Below are 17,400 nucleotides of genomic sequence, written 5' to 3' on the forward strand. Positions count from 1 at the left end.
GTACAAACAAATCTCTGCTTATAAAGAACAAAGAAAGAAAGAAAAAGCAGCACTCTTGGAACGGATATTTCATTCCCAACATCGCCTAGTAAAACCAGTAACAATTAGCAACGGCATTTGCATCCAAGTGGGCCAGTCAAAATGTCTTCTCAGAAAGCTGTAGCTCTATATAAAGCAGTATGTATTTCTTGAGATACTTCCACCACATTTATTTTCTCTGTAAAAATACTAGTCATTACAGAGTAAGTATCTGCTGCCTTCACCTTGGCTGTACGTAGGTATCCTCCACTTGGAAAGCACTACCACAAACATCATGATTTTGATGATGATAAACAGCAAGACTTAGGCTATTTCTGACATTTCCCTGCAGAGCTCAGGCATGCCTACATCCCCCAGCTACCGAGCCACTCTGTCCAAACCTGGACACGTGGCCTACAACCTGGGACACACTCAGCCATTAGTCTGGTTTCTGTATGGGACATCGAGAAGGTTTTTATCCAGTTTATATACTGTCCCAGTTAAAGTGACACAAGATTAATTTCTTTCAGCAATTTTACTTTTCAGTAAGGTCTCTTCTAATGCTTGGGAAAACTACATTTCTAGAAGATTCCGGTGTCTGAATTTGCGAAAATATTTACTTTATAGCCAGCTATGGTATGTGGGTTTCAAGGTCTCAGTGGTTTTGAGCTTGCCAGGTGCAGGGATGAGGAGGAGCGAGACCTGGGCACTCGACCTGAGATTGCCAACAGGAATATTTCATACTGCGAACATCATATTCAATATAAATTAGAAAGTTTGTTGAGAAGTTCTCTCTTCTATGGTGGCTGCAATCCTGAGAACTTCTTGCCCCAGTGCCAGACCCCTGAGCCCTTCCCTTCCTCCTAAAGCTGTAGCGCTCGCAGTGTCCAACGTTTGCTGTCCAGGGCTGCGAGTGCACAGCTTCCTACAGATAGAGTGGGCTGAGTATAATCTTTGTATATTTTATATTGGTATCAGGATCAATAATGGTTCTTTAGTGTTATTAATGTTAATTTTCAAGTCTTATTCTATTAAATCTGTTTACATTTCAACCCTCGTGTTTCCTTGTTTTTTCCCCGATTCCCCTGCCTGTGTGGGGAGGGGTCATCCGGTGATAAAATAATTGTCTAAATGACAATAAGTTGTTGCGGGGTCCTCAAACCATAACATATACGAACATATTTCATTTCAATGCACGTCAGCCTCAGAATTTGGATTCTGGATATGTCCCTTTGAAGTTAATACAAAGGACTACTTTCTCCTCCCTCGCTGCACCCTCTTAGGAATCAGACATTGCTTTATGTCTAATACAGGCCCCTGTGTGCCTTTTTTTCCCTTGCATCTTGTCAGGCTCCAACGGATTTTAACTTTACTCTGAAAATTCCTGAAAGGTGTGTGTTTGTCGCTTACTGATGCTGATCACAGGACATTAAGTCTGAATTTCTCTGCCACAGTCAGCAGTATCTTTGACTGAAACTCAGCAGCGTCAGCTTAACAAAATAAATGAAAAAACCCAACAGGATTAGGGACCTACCAATCAACCAACATTAAAGTTAAATTTATTCCCTCTCTAGGAGAAAACAAATAAATAAAAGGAGGGGGGATCAGTTCCTCAAGTCTAACACATCTGTTTCAAGACAATTACTTGCTAGCAGCAAAACATACAGTTCTGTGGTCCCCTCGTATCCATACTGGCAGCTCCTGCAAGCTTGTGATTTCTGAGCTATTATTATTATCATGTAATTTCAGTTTTCAGACAGATCATCCCATGTGGCCCCTCCTCCTCCTGGCTCAGCTGAGAGCCCTTCATGTCCATCTGTGGTCTCTCATTGACTTGACAACACATACCAGGAGTCTCTTCCCTGAAGCTCTTCTCTCTGCTACTTGCACTCTTGGCACATCGCTGAGCCCAGGAGCTGTGTTGCTTATTTGAAGGGTGGGTGGGAGACAGATGGGGGGAGGGAAGGTCTACGCAGAGACAGGAATGACAATGGACACGCGGGTGCTTCTGTTCCTTTGTACAGAGCTCCCCTACGTATGAAGGAGAAAAGGTCCTTTTTAAAAAAAAAAAAAAAATCTTCAAATTAAGTGTCCTCAAGACATAAAAACCACTGAGAGTGCACCTGAATTAAACCACAGAGAAGATTAACCAAAAAGGCAATGAAGACAGTCAGGCTATGCAGCCCAGCTTACACAGCTTCCTGGGCAGAAAAAGCACTAGGAATAGCAAATGATAAAGAATCTACTGCAGGAAATGAAACAAAGACCTTGACTTGTCCAATCCAGCTAAATAACTGGTCTCGAAAAACGGGTTAAAGTGAAGAACCTTAGGAAGAGGTAGGCTCTCGTTAAGCTGATGAACAACGTTGGCACAGAAATGAGTCCTAACAATCATGTAGGATGGGAAAACAGATGTCTGAAAACCATCACAGAAATGAAACTGCAGCAGAGGTGGGAAACAACTACTTTAAATGGAGTTTGATGGGCTGTTAAAAGGAATACTTAAGTAGCTGCTTACGACACAGGACTGGACTTTATAATACAATAGGTCCCATCCTGTTCCCATCAGGGAGTTTTATATAAAAATACTGGTTAAGTGCTACCAAACAAGATTACTATGTATCTTGTATCTTTTATTTGTTTAACAGACATTGTATTCCTACACCTACTGCCCCCTTTTGTGCTAGCTTCGGAATATTCTTCTTCTGACTTGGTGTTTAACATTCTTAGTGCACACAATCTATGTGTCAGGTGGCATCAGGGTGGCCCAGCAGCCAGTGAAGCAAGGATTAATGATTTACAGATTAAAGGAAAGAGATATGGGATGACTCAAAGACCTCCTACTCCATATCAAGTGAATCTTCAGGGTACCAAACAAATATGAATTACTTACTTTGCTTGCGTGACTGCAGTAGAAGCAAGATAAGAGGACCCAAGTGTTTACTGAAGGCTCAACAAATCATTTTGTGCGCAAACAGGGATTTTTGTACTGCAAGACTGCACTTTAGAGAATTAGGATTTCGAGTCTTAACTCAGCTAAATCTACACCTAGCTGCCTCCAGAAGGGTGTTTACGAACAGGGAGAAGACGCCCAAGTAAAACTGACTTACAAGAAAACATTGAGAGGATTTGACGGCAAGCAGCATCCATTCTCTGCAACATGTTAGGCAGCTCCCCCTGAGTTCCCATAGTATTTTCCAGACTCTATTCCCCCATAACTCCCAGAGGAAGATGGCAAGAGAGCCGCGTGTGCCCAACAGAAGCACAGCTTCTTGCAGCCTGACCTATTCTGGCAGTGCAAGCGGCATCACACCACCAACAAGAGGTGAACTAGCTCTCATCTACCTCCTTTCTGAAATTCAGCTGCAAGCTCTCAGCCTTCCCAAGTGCTACTGCCTTACATTATGATGCATTTTTCATTTATTTTATCACTTTCAAAAGGGAGATTAATCCATTGACTTTTATCCAGTTAAAAGACACGAATTCACAATTAAATATAAGGGTAAGAAAACAGAAAGAAGAGTCACTATGTTGAATAAGCTCAGTGAGAAGAGGCTACTGAAATGTAGAGGAGCTGGAAACACTATCAACACTTGCCAATGGTGGACTTGCGTAGACCACAAGCTTCTGCGCCTTTCCCTCTTCACAGAAAAAAAAAAAAAAAAGGCAAAACACATGAAAGGGGATGCAGAAGCCCACTAGTTTTGCAAGATTTATTTTGACCAAAATTTAGCAGGAATTGAGATGCTGGTATGATGTGGCACACTCTGAAGCCTTGTAACTTTGATTTATAGATGCAGAGTGCATAAGCTTGCTCACTGTGAGCTCATGCAACATCTATCTTTGCACATCGAGGAGAGCAATGCTAACTTGTTAATATGACAGAAGTGAGTTTTGAGAGGTCTTAACACCCTTAGGTAAAGAAAAATGAGTTATCAAAACTAAGTCTCTTATCTATTTATATGCCTGTTCCCCACCTCCCACTCCAAGACTATTCCTTTGGTGTGCAAGAATAACTCATGAAAACATTCAAAGAAACTGAATGTTTTAAAAACAGAACAGATGCTTTCAAAGGAGAACAGATTCCAAACATTTGATATTTTCCTGAATATTTGCTTACCACCCTTATTTTGTCAGGAAAAAAAAATACAATACACAAATGCTTGATGCAGCTACATACAAAAGCCATCCAAATTTCACACTCCACAATCTGTAGATGATGATTTTTCTGGGCATCTGCAGCTTGGCACAGCATGGAAGCCAAGCAGATTTGTTGCTGAAGCAGGCCATAAATTATTTAATAAGAAATATATTTAAGAATAACGCTTCCATCTCTCTCCTGCACAGCAGCTGCCGCTGTTGCTGTGTCTGCGCGAGCGGCTGCTGCTCGGGGATTGGCCACCCCGGCACGTCTGTGCCATTGGCTATATTTCCAGGCTGCGTCACCGCTCCAGTCGATGGCGAGACTTCAGAAATAGGTGTGTGCATGTTTATCAACCCCAGGCAAGCGAATGCCATCATGTCTCAGCTCAGCCAGAGTAAAAAACTTGACCAGAGCGAGTTAATTAAGAGAAGGCATTTGCGGAAGGCAACCCTGCAATAATTACTGAAGGCTGAATCCTGTAGGCACTTAGGAGGTGAAGGGATTCAGCTCGCTGCAAATTACTGTAATCGCTCAGATTATGGAAATATTCATACTAGATCATAAATCTGTTATTCATCTTCAGGCAACTGGGCTGAGGATGATTTTTTTTCCTCCCCCCGTGGGGAACGTTCTGTAAATGAATTCAAATCCAACTTCCGTCAGACAGCTCCCTCTCCCTTGCTTCTAATCGCTTTCTCGTTACACGGTAGCTTTGAGACTTGACAACACAGACTCACAGTGGCCTTGGTTACTGGTTTCATACATATTCAGATATATTGTGTCTCTGTAGAAATCAGGTTTGCTGCAGGAAGGTCCAATATTTATGCACTATTCTGGAAAGAAAGGTGTGATGGGCTAGATCTTATGTGCAAAATAGCTGCATTTCCAGGAGGAACAATTCAACCCTTCATCCTTGTTAAAGCAGTCACATGTGCATATATATATATATATATATATATATATAAGCAGACCAAAATGTACTGTAAGATAGTAACTTGTGCTTTTTACTTGTGCCGCGCTCTCCACAAAACAAAATCAATATTCATACGGATATTTACTTGTTAAGAAATACTTGTACTTTTCCTTCAGCATACCTAATGCACAATTTAAACATCACAGTTATCTTCAGTGGCAGAAATAATGAATACAGTTTGCCTCACTGTAGAGCTAGTACGCTCTCAGGTACACTAGTACATATGGCCTTGTTCTGCTATATGCACTTGTTACACATGTGTATCAGCGGAGCACCTGTAGAGCCAGTGTCACAGAACTATCTATGCTAGCTAAAGCCGTACGTATGGATCCGGTTCGGGAGCACTCACTTGTATTCATCATAAACCTCCTGTTTGGGAAGGGATGTCTCAGGGTGCTCTTCCAAGGTGTTCCGTATCCACGAGAAGGCGTGCATCTGCTGGGCACGGCTGGACGACATGGAGATCTGATCACTAGCAAAAGAAGCAGCAGTGCTGATGAAGACTTCGCTCCAGAGCTCCTCCTCAGTTACAAGACTTAATAATTGTCTGCCTACACAGGTGGAGAGACACCAGAGACAAGGGCCAGCACCTCACACATTTAGCTATTCCTTGCGGTGTGGGCAGCAGTTGTCTCCCTCTTTCATCCACAATTTAGCAAAGAAACTTCACACTCCAGTTCTTGACTGATACTTAGCTGCAAGTAGACAGTGATGGCTGAGAGTTCACCTACTCCTCCTTTTAAATGTATTGTTCCTTACTGACCACGTCTAAGCTTTTGCCTGCTCCATTTGCCAGCTGCCCTTTGGAAACACCCAACTTTCCCAGCAGATCTCACAGCACTTCCTGCAGGCACCTGCCTGCCTACAACCATCCTACTGGGAACACACACTAATTTTGTGATGTTGGGATCTGCAGGTGGGTTTTCTAGACCTTTCTTTAGTCAAACAAATGTTACCAGAAATACCATTACTTCCTTCTTTCCCCCACCATCGCATTTGTGTTGCTGTATTATCACTTCCTACATAAAAAGTGAAGGAACAATCACACTTAAGCTGCAAAACACTTTCTCTGATGATTCTTGCATTTTAGGAGGTTTATATTTACAAGCTATTCATGCGTTAAAGATTCCAAAGTTAAAAAAAAAAAAAAAAAAAAAAGAAAATCAAAATTAAAGAAAGAGTCCTTAATGTTTAATAAAGGCTCCTTCTGCTACCAAACACCCCATGTGAATGGTTCGTCAGCAGATAAGTGCCACAGAAAGTACTAGCTGCTCGCATTTACACACTCACACGCATACCTTTTGTCTCCATTGTTGGGACCCGAAGGCAGCTGAAGGTAGAGGTAGAGTTTCTCTAGGTCTGTAAACTTCTCAACTTCTTGCTAGATAACAAAGGTGGTTTGGTTAAAAAAAAAAAAAAAAAAAAGGTTGGGGAGGAGGAGAAAAAGCAAACAGTAAGAGTTGAGCTTGACAGCTAAAAACTGTCATCCAACAGCGTATTCTTAAGTAATATAAATTTTAAACAAGACAGTATTTACTTATGTGAAAAATGTGACTATGAGAACTCTGGGACCAGAAACATGATTTTCTATTTTATTTGCATGCCGCCACACACTACAAAGCACTGACCACCATTACAAAATTCACATGCACCAAAAGCAGAATCTGGAAAAATGTTAATAACTGATCACTTCTGTAACCAGACACGTAACGTGAAAACTTTATCTTCTCTGAGCACGTGTGAAGCACCTCTGAGAAGACAGCATCAAAACCCAGCTATGCTGTAACAACATGGGATGTCAGTCCCGATCCTGTGATCCACCACCTATTAATAGTTAAGCGTCACAGACTTCAATGAAGACATTTTAAAAATCTATCTATATGCATATGTATTTTTTCTTTGCTTTGGAAATCAGAGTTATTAGACAGGTAGTGAAGACAAGCCATTCAGTTAACATGATACTCAGCAATGCTGGACTCCCCCTCCAGAGGATACCAGCCGAGGATCAGACGCAAGGGGGAGCTTTACCTGGTGTATGCAAACAGTGATTGCTATCTACGAACCAGCTTTTGGTCATCTGAATCCAGCTGCGTGGACTTCAGAATCCTAGGAAGATCAGTTACGGTAATGTGCTCAGGCCTGCTCAGCACCAGCGCAAGTAAAGCTGTGCTACAAGGAGCAAACGGGTTCTCCTTCAGGAAGATGCTGCAGAGGCAATGCATGAGGTGGTGCACCACCAGCACAGAGTGAAAGACTCTCATGATCCCTTTTAAGTCAGAATACAGCTTTTGGATTACAGTTAATTCTCTTTTGCTTTACTGGTGTCTTACTGCCAATGTAACATTTTCCAAAGGAAGAGAAGAGAGCAGGACCAACAGTTCCTGGCTTTTTACTTCAGCAATGAGCAGAATAGGTAACAGGGAAACTAAAAACCTAAACTTCACTTCAAACCAGGGCTCCCTACCCATCCTCATCATGTCCAGATCCACCTCGCTTCAGCTGGTGCAAAATTAACAGCAGCACTAGAGAGGTGAGCTCCCACTTCCCCTCCGCTGGGGACAATGCAGGGGTCCCTCCCTGACCCCAGACTGTGAGTGACATGCCCAGAGGGACACGCTGTCCAGGGAAGGGCGCTGGAGCTCCCTTATCCCCACCGCAAAACTGCTCTGCAGAACTGGGCCACCAGCGATGCGACAGGCGCTCGTGGAGCCAAGAGAAACACTTCCAGCAGCAGCCAGGTAACAGACACTGGATTTGTTGCTTTTATAAGCTGCAGCAAACCACTACATTTGGGTGGGTTTTTTTTTCTCTGACAAACTTTGGAAATTTGCTGACACCGACTTCTGCGTGGCCCTACAGCAGCTTACACAGCAGTAGTGCTCAGACCACCAAATATCCAGAGAGGTATTTCTTAGAGAATTTTGTCAAATTCTCTGTTCTCCCTTTCCTGCATAAATCACAGCATTTGCACTGGCTGGTTTTCCTTTAACAAAACCATTAGTGAAAAGATCAATGCTCTTCAAAGAGAGAATTTACAGAAAATTAAGCGTTTATTTATGAAAAGATAGAAATTTAACAACTGCAAGAAAATTTGCACTTTTTTATTAGACCTCCTTTTCTTTGAGAAACTGAGCTGCTCTTTGTTTTAAATGGCAAATGCCAAAGCAGCACATCAAAGGACGCTGTTCAGGTGAGATTACCCTGCATGGTAAGTGCTAATCCATGCGGCAAAAGTATCCCAGGCAAAACAAAACCACTCCCAATGACTGATGCTCAGGTGGAAGACAACCTCTCACTTCCAAGTCTAATGTGCCAGAGTGCAACATAAAAGGTGAGGTTTCAGAAGAAACATTAAACCTTTCATCAAAAAATACTGAAGTCGTCTTAGTGCCCACTGCAGTTGAAGCAACTTCTGCTGGGTCCTGGCAGAAGGAAGGGCAAGTGGAACAGCCCTGCCTGAGCCACGGAGGCTCTGCTACACAGGCCCCATCCCTCAAAATCCCTAATTTGAAAAAAAACAACAAAAACCACCACAACAAAAACCCCAATGATATATATGTAGAGAAAAAGTGTGACTGGGATTGTTAGCAAAGCCTCTTCCAAAGGATGCAAGCGAGCCAGCAACTCTTTTATCAGCAAAACTGAGGAATACAGCTCTCTCACATCCTCAGTGGGATCACAGAATGGTTTGGGTTGGAAGGGACCTTAAATGTCACCTAGTTCCAACCCCACTGCCAAGGGCAGGGACACCTTCCACCAGACCAGGCTGCTCAAAGCCCCATCCAGCCTGGCCTTGAACCCCTCCAGGGATGGGGCAGCCACAACTTCCCTGGACAACCTGTGCCAGTGCCTCACCACCCTCACAGTAAAGAATTTCTTCCTAATAACTAATCTAAATCTCCCCTCTTTCAGTTTAAAACCACTACCCCTTGTCCTATCACTATATGACTTTCTACAAAGTCCCTCTCCAGCTTTCTTATAGGCCTCCTTCAGATACTGGAAGGGGCTATAAGGTCGCCCTGGAGCCTTCTCTTCTCCAGGCCGAACAACCCCAACTCTCTCAGCCTGTCCTCACAGCAGAGGTCCTTCAGCCCTCAGAGCATCTTTGTGGCCTCCTCTGGAACCCCTGCAACAGGTCCACATCCTTCTTGTGCTGAGGGCCCCAGAGCTGGACGCGGTACTGGAGATGGGGTCTCACCAGAACAGAGTAGAGGGGCAGAATCCCGCCCCTCGACCTGCTGGCCATGCCGCTGGGGATGCAGCCCAGAATACGGGAAGCTGGAAGCTGCTGGACAGTGATGTTCTCTCGCTGTTTGCACTCAAACCCCACTCCTCTCCACGCCTGGCCCCGGGCAGCACTTTCTGCACAAATCCTTCAGCTTCCAGGGAAGGCTGCAGGGAAGCCCTAGGGAGGCAGGACTTCCTCAAAACGGGAAAGTTAGCACGCAGCCAGGAGTCACAGGCAGTTCACAGAGGTAATCCTACCTGGGTGATAATGAGATAAACCTAAGCTTATTAGATGAGACTGAATCTATTTAGAGAAAATCATCTTAAAACTAAAGAAGTGGCAGTGAAGGGATGGAATGTGACAGTCAGTGCAAGCAGATTCAGGAAACATCATGTTTTGTTTAGTTTAAAGCTTTGTTAAACGTTATGTTTTGTTTAGGCTATTTGCTCTAAGCATTTCTAAAACTCTCAAAACTTTGTTTACAACCTCTGTAAGTGCAAACTCTTCCTCAACCTCAGCTGACATTCAGCAGTTCTCAGTGCTAAAGGTCTGGTGAATTCAGTAATAACTGTTACTGCAACTGTTCAAAGTATCAAAACTTTCAAATTTCTTAATATAATCAGAAAAGAATTTGGGAAAGTGAAGGAACATTTCAGCTGGCCTACTGACCAAGAAGAAAAAGATCCATTCATCCCAAGTTTTTCTTTGTGCTAAGTTGGATGCATATAGAAATGAATAAAAAGGAACAAGAACACAAAATACACTATAAATTTTCTTCACCGCCATCCCCCAAATAGGTCAATAGTGTGGAAAAAATAGGTCAATAGAGTGAGAAAGAGTCACAGCATCAAAAGGAATACTGTGATGCTGGCAGCATCTTGGACAAATTCCCCTCTGCGTAGCCTGTTCAACCTTATGCTACAATAGTTTTAAAACCCATACAGAATGAAAAATGTCTGGGGAGTCCTTTTCTGCTACTTAAAAGGATCTAAGTAAAAATTTTGCTCAAACTTTCCTGACCTTGATTGACTGGTTCTATCAAATCAGACGAAGACTGTCTGATTTTCCAAAGGCTATTTATAAACCCTATTTCTTGAAGCTGCATTAGAAAAACGCATAAGCATGCTAAACTGCTCGCAGGGCTGAGGTGTAAAGCCATCACAAAGCACTACCTCTATTACGCTTGCTCCTCACACATTATATTTATCTCCTGTAATTGGAACCATATTAAATAAAGGAAGATTCAGTTAAGATGAGGAGCAAGCAGCATTCATACTTACTTTCACAACTTGGCTTCAATTTAGCAAAAAATACGTCAAGTACTCAAAATATATGAGTGATCTTATATTCTGAAGCAGAAAAACTAAGGACAAAGAATTAGAAACCTCAAGTCACAGCTAAGCAAAGACTTTCAGCACCATATAAAGGAGCAGAAAATATCTGATATTTTTGTTTTGACAGTTACCAAATATAGATAGTTCACTAAAGAGATGCACAAAATATGTAGCAAACAAATTAAACCAGAGATCCATTTATATTTGCTTTATCAGTGGCCACATAGATCTGCTCCAAATGAATCTGTCCTTTGCTGCCTGAGACAGACACAGAACAAGGATCTCTTAGGAACAGAAGCAACTTTCTTTTTCATTCTAACGGGCGTTTTGATTGAGCAAATAAACAGCTGTGAAATAAACCAGGATGGCCAAGATGCTGTGAGTTTGTTGTTTTTTAAAATGAAAATAGCAGGGTTTGACATCTGGTTCCATTCTGAGAGACACTAAGTAGACACTGAAACTTTTCACAGCACAAAGAGACAAAGATCAGTTCAACACAGACCGTGGTTAAGGACTTGATCTGTGTTATAGGAAACATGAGTTCCTGCTTGAACCAGAGAACCTAGAAATTTGAACAGGAGTCTCCAGAATCACAGAACATGATTTAAGGTTTCCCGACCTTGGTAGATTGGTTCTCTCTATTTGCTTTTATCTGCCTGCTGATCTATGGTCAGGTCACAAACACTGGTGAAATTTCATCAATCATTTCATCAATCAATTTCATTTGTCAACAGGGATTACCATAGGAAAACTCCCGGAAATGTGCTTTTTCTGGATTGTTTTAAAGAAGAAAACATTTAGCTATGTCAAACTTTAAATAAGATAGAGGAAGAATATACTAAGGAACAATTAGCAGAGTTACAAATTCTGTAATGAACACAGTTCAAATTTGAGTGCCGTGTTTCACTACTTCATATTTCCACCATAAAGGCAGAATTACAGGTTATTTCTGTCCTCGAGATCTGCTGAAGAGGAGTTGAAGGCCGGGGGCGCTGCTGCAAGCTTTTTGCAAGACTGCTATTTTACAGAGCATAGACTGATCTTAATATTTCTTTCCACATTTTGAGTATTTATAGATAACTATACTCTAATCGAAGTAAAGAAGGCTATGCCAACGGCAATGTAACTCGCACCTACTGGCAGGCTGCTTCTAAAACTTGTCATACTTCAGCAGAACAAACATCTATTATTTAACAACCAGACTAAGAATAGCAAAGTAGTCAAGCAATCATCTCCCCACTCTCTGAACCGAGAAACAAGAAGCAAAGGTTAAATAATCTGCTCAAGGTCAGACGGTTTGTCGGAAATATGATCAAGACAGAAAATAGCTAATACTTGAAACAGAACCTATTACTCCAAAAAGCTGCTACTAACTGCGTTTGATGTGCTTTATCCGAAGAGAAGCAGAAACATATTTCAGGTGCTAAATACTCCAAACAAGCCCTAAAAACACACGGCAGCTTTGCCCTGACAGTGTCCAAGCACAGCTGTCAAAGCTTCAGAGAGCTTCTGCCCGCCTCCTGTCGGGCCAAAAAGGCAAGTGACGAGCCACCACCTTCTCCACAGCAGGACCAAGGCACACTGCTTCAACAGATCTTAAACGCTGCCACTGCCCACAAGGTAACTGCTCCAGCCACCGGCAGCTTTGGTTTTCACGGCCATCGATCCGGCACTCCCTCACCAGCACTGACCTCTTTTCAGAGGACTACAGAAAGAAACCATAACCTTCTTGCTGAGCGATTATTTGGAGCACACCACTTTAAAAATCAGGTTCAAGAGTTCACTTAGTATGTGGCAACAAATATAACAAGTGAAGTCATAAGAGAATCTCCTGCTAGACATGTTTACTACAGTTAAAAAGATGTTATAATGAATTTTTAATGGCTGTTTACACCACAATTCTTGCTAATTATCTTTTTGGATTGCACAGCATACAATGATTTTCTTATGATCTCCCAGAAACTGACAGTATGTCAGAATGTAAGTGGTGCGGTATAACAAGTAAAAGGCAGATAACTTTGGTCTCCCGTATGAGTAATTGCAGCCCCAGTGCCCTTATACCAGCTGTTTTCTGTAGTTCTCTGCTGCTAGCTACCTGCCCGACACAGACTACTGCCATCACCTCTATTTCTTCTTCCTATTTCTCTCTCTTGCTATCCTGTGTTGAACTGGGCAGTCTATGTGCCAAAGAGCATCCACGCACCGCTCTGTGCACCGTGGCTGTGACTGGTGCTGCCAAACACAAACGGCAACAAGCAGAGTCTCATTTTTCTCTACTCGTGTTTTTTCTTTTAAGATTGCTAGCAAACTGATCACGTTTAAATGCTTTAAGGTATCATCAGCACCTCCCAGTCTCACTGAAAGCTAGTCCCAAATCTCCTCCTTACAGTTAGAGGGGAGACAAGGGACAGGCATTGTCCCTTTGTGCTTCATGAGACTGATTGGAAGGCCCTGAAAAGGTTTCTGTATGAACCAAACATGTAAGAACGTGCACTTAAAGGAAGTCCTGACCTGCCCATCAGCTTGGAGTTGGACGCTCTGCAGTCAGTAGGTATCCCAAGCACAGGGCTGCTCCGACAAACCCATACACATTCCACCAAAGAGGCAACCTGCTCATCTACCTCCTGCAGGACAAAACTGGACCAGCCTACAAGAAAGCTCCAAACAAGTTATTTAGAGCTATACAGTCACAGCCTTTTAGTTTAACATACTTTTAGATTCTGTCTTGCAGCTCACAGCTTTCCCAAAGCATGTAAAAATGCAGAAATCATTTTGCCAGAATTCAGTTTATTTGCTGAAACTATTCTGATCTTGGATTTTTGTTTTTTGAACTACCTGAAAAGCATCAGATCTACCTTTGCTAACCTAGAGTGGCCTTTCCACTGTTGACAGGGCTCCTCTGAACTCATCAGCAGGACAGACAAGGAGGCATCGGGAACAGGAAATTAGACCGTCAGGACAGCGCTGCTCTGTTCCAAGTCAAGCCATGGAGACTGCTTTGTGTCCAAGAGCACTAGTCAGAAAAATAGCTTGTCCGTCCGATGGGTGCGACCTACACAACTGAACGGGCTCACACAAACTGGCAACCCCTACCTCAGTACCCTAGGTCCGCAAATCTGCAGAATTTAATGCAAGAACTGTCCTAGTGTAATTCTATTTTCTTAAAACAGATTTCCAAGAAGCAGATGACTGGTTAACCTCCTGCTTATTTATTTCTGCTCTGATGCTACTTAGCAACACCTACCCCACGTCCCATTTTTCACCACAGAAAAACAGTGGCCCTTTTGCCACCGAAGACTCACATGCTTTATGTCCACAAATGTCGAGGAGGAATAAAGTGGACAAAAATGTTGCTTTACGTTACTATTTTAGGTGGATGCATCCAAGAATCTTTAAGCATATGCAAAACTGGGTCCAAAGTTTGTCTGCAGAACAACAATACAGCTTACTTTAAACCTCTTACCACAATAAATTAAGACAACATTTGAAGTAAAAAGAATCCAGTGACAGCTGAATTAGCCTTTGATAATGTGGCTTTAAGGAGTATTCTTATTTAGCTCAGGCATACAGCTGAACAGATTCTGTTTGATAGTATCCAGATGGTTTTCTGTGTCATCTTTCTATCTTACCCGCTGGTACTTCTGCGTGAAATGCCGAAGGTAGAAAGTCAGAATAAGCAGTCCCTTCCAGTCTTAAGATTTATGAACTCAGACTCTGATTTAAAGAAACTCACAACCTGCTCACTATTAGAAACAAACAAATAAAACCTCTTTCTGAGTTAGTGCTAGATATTTGCTTCCCAGAAATAGTCACTTATCCCTGTCTAGACCCTGTTATTTTAATGCACAAAGGAAGATCACGTTTATGCACGTCAAGGGCTTTCCTTCTAAAAACGGTGTTATCCCTCTGTCCTAAGTAGTACAGTGGTGCTAACAGGACCCGTAAAGTTGCACATTTCTGGGAAGGTACCTGAGATGGTGTGCAATTTTTGAGGTTAGCAAGGTTTAAAAAAAACAAACCAAAAATCTGATAATTATGACACCTGCAAGATTTTCACAGACGGGGACATTCGCCTCTCAGGTTTTGTGCAAACATGCAGTTCAATCTACTTCCTTCCTTAAAACATAGTACTGGCCATGAATTAACTGTTCAAGGAAACAACAACAAAAGCAGTAATTGTTGTCATTAAAGGCCTAAAGAGCAATGGAACTTGAAGGCACAATTGGCTTCATGTAAACTCTCATCTGTGCAACACAATCTTGCATTTAATAAAATCCTGATTACAAAAGCAGTAAGTCACCTTTCTGTGTGGTATCTATACTGACAGCTCTACAAGTGGCAATCACAGCCATTGCTGCTGGCAACAAGAGGTCACTACTCCTACGGAAAAAAACCACCAAACCCACATCATGTACTTTTTTGGCAATGGGAACTAATTTTGAGCACATTTAATGGTAGTTTCTTAAAGCACTGCTACGGAAAGCCTTCATAATAGCTGTCAGTCTCCAGAGCCATCTATTTTGGTCTCACGGTTTATTAAATATTAAAAAGCATTCTGGAGTTGTACTTACCAAAATGCAGTCCACTTTAGATTGTACAGTTTTGCTAGACGTGAGGGAAGAAAGAGAGAATAGAAATCATGAATTAATCTAAACAGCAACAACAAAAATATTACATGTTAGAATTTCTATCACTGTACTACAGGCTTAATGCCCTGCTGTGAAATACCCTGCTAGCCTATGGAAGGATACTCATCCGGCTATTTTTTTGTAGAAAGTCACCCAAATTTAACTGCTTGTTAGAATTCTAGCTGGTTTGCCCTTTTATATAACAACTGCATATTTTTTTAAATGAAATATAACTGCAACTGGGAGCTACTATCCCAAGTTGCAAAGCAGCCAGGATGGATGTTACTACTTTCTAGTATAAGCTCTTTCACAATTCAGATGCATTTTACTTGTTCATCTGTAAACACAATTAACACCCTCCTCTCCCCACGCTTCAGTAAATCCCACCACTTCAAGGCACTTATTTCTTAGCTTTCCAAAGAGCTGCTACAAAGCAGACAATTGGTGTCCCACTGGCAACTTAGGAGTTTTCCACGTTAGTCTCACTACCTCCCAGTTGGCTTATTAAGAAGACGCTGGGTGGGGACTGAATTAAAGTATGCCACAAATGACCTCAGTACATGTGCCAAGGAGTGCAAACGGTATGAAACTTATTATACTTCACATAAACACACTCATAAACAGCTTTGTGTTTCTTAAGGGTGCTGTATTTCACGTGCTTGGTCTGACCGCATCAGTTGAAGGCATTTTATCATCACTCTGAAGAGGAGCAGGAGCTTTATCGTGCAAAACCCAATAGTCTTTACTGCTGGACACCTACTGACCGAGCACTGAACAACTGGTTTCGGAGTTCAGGGAGCGATTCTTTTTAGTTGGCTAAACCATAATTCCATCTCCCCTTAACAAAACAAAACACCTCATTTTCAGTTATTTTACTTTTGTACAGGTTCTGCCACGTACAAAGAAGGACCAAGTAAGGTATCTGATGGATATACTAAAATCGTAAGTAAGAAACAAGCAAAACAAATGGCTCTAGTGTCTGGTGGTGATAGGAACCAAAGCCACTAAACCAGCATCCACTGTTGCATCAGATGCTTAAAAAGGCAGGAGTTTGGCTGTCCTGCTTATTACAACACCTCATTTTGAAACCAGATAGTCTAAAATCTGCAGGAGCTGCTAATACTGCTGCTCCTTCCCATACAAGAAGTCCACATGCTATAGTGACAGCATACAATAGAAAATTTCTAGAGGTAAAAACATATGATAAGTCCACTGAAGTAGGCACATCAGCAGACATCCACTTCAGCTGACTTTGTGCAGAAGACAATCAGATGGGTGGACACTCAGGAACACCAAGGAGTAAAGCAGAGCTCTTGGGGATTTGCAAGAACAGGGAATGCTAAGAACAGTAAAATGGGAGCTTTATCCCTGCCTTAGGGAAGACGCTCACATCTGCTGTAGCGATTGAAGACGGGAACCCAAACGTCACCTCACTCTTCAAAAACCACCATCTTACTAGAAAAGTCAAAGGACACCAAGCACGGAAACCTGCTGCTGCTAAGAGTTATCACCGGGTCTGACCAAAAGCTGAGCGTGCTGAGCAAAGTCACACTCAAACAGAGGGCTGCTCCAGCAGCACTTCCTTCACCGTGGACCCCACCTCGCCCTGTTGCCTCCTGTCCCTCACAGGGTCTCATAATCCTGGTGCTGCCACAGATCCACAGCCTCTCCGACAAAGCAGTGCTCGTGGCAGGCAGCAAAAGGGCTCCGGCGTATGTGCCCATTTTTGTACCTAAACCTTTTCTACGGCTTTGCATGATAGCTTAATGCAGAAAAGGAGGGAGGATAAGGGGATGCAGGGAACAGGCAGATCAAACTTAGCCCAAATACAGCCTCTACTCAGGCTTGCAGAGGACATTGTGTGCTAGGCTTTTCAGGAGAACATGCTTCAGCCAGCACAGCTTCCCATCCTGCTAGGTTCTGCCAAACTGTGCATAAGCACGCCCAGATGCATTAATATTTTCTTCTTGCAAAGAGAAAGAGGCAAGTTGCCAGGAGGCAGCTGGGCAGGAGATCCCTAGAGCTCTCCTTTTATCTCCAAATATCAGTCTGAGTCAGTAAACGTAAGCTCTCAA

The 17,400-nt window shown here is 42.5% G+C and overlaps 1 protein-coding gene across 1 annotated transcript in view; it reads right to left on the reverse strand.

Annotated features, from left to right (window-relative positions):
* The window catches only part of RFX7 (regulatory factor X, 7), a 27,881-nt gene extending 12,586 nt beyond the window's left edge, over window positions 1-15,295 (reverse strand). The window contains exons 1-3 of the mRNA XM_009885734.1: window positions 15,269-15,295; window positions 6,434-6,516; window positions 5,485-5,607 (exon numbers count right to left, since the gene is read on the reverse strand). Coding sequence (XP_009884036.1) covers window positions 5,485-5,594 — 110 coding nt within the window. The 5' untranslated portion in view covers window positions 5,595-5,607; window positions 6,434-6,516; window positions 15,269-15,295. The remainder of the gene's footprint in view (window positions 1-5,484; window positions 5,608-6,433; window positions 6,517-15,268) is intronic.
* Window positions 15,296-17,400: the final 2,105 nt, after the last annotated feature.

The sequence above is a fragment of the Charadrius vociferus genome, unplaced genomic scaffold (genome assembly GCF_000708025.1).
Source record: "Charadrius vociferus isolate BGI_N301 unplaced genomic scaffold, ASM70802v2 scaffold325, whole genome shotgun sequence".
Taxonomy (NCBI): Eukaryota; Metazoa; Chordata; class Aves; order Charadriiformes; family Charadriidae; genus Charadrius; species Charadrius vociferus.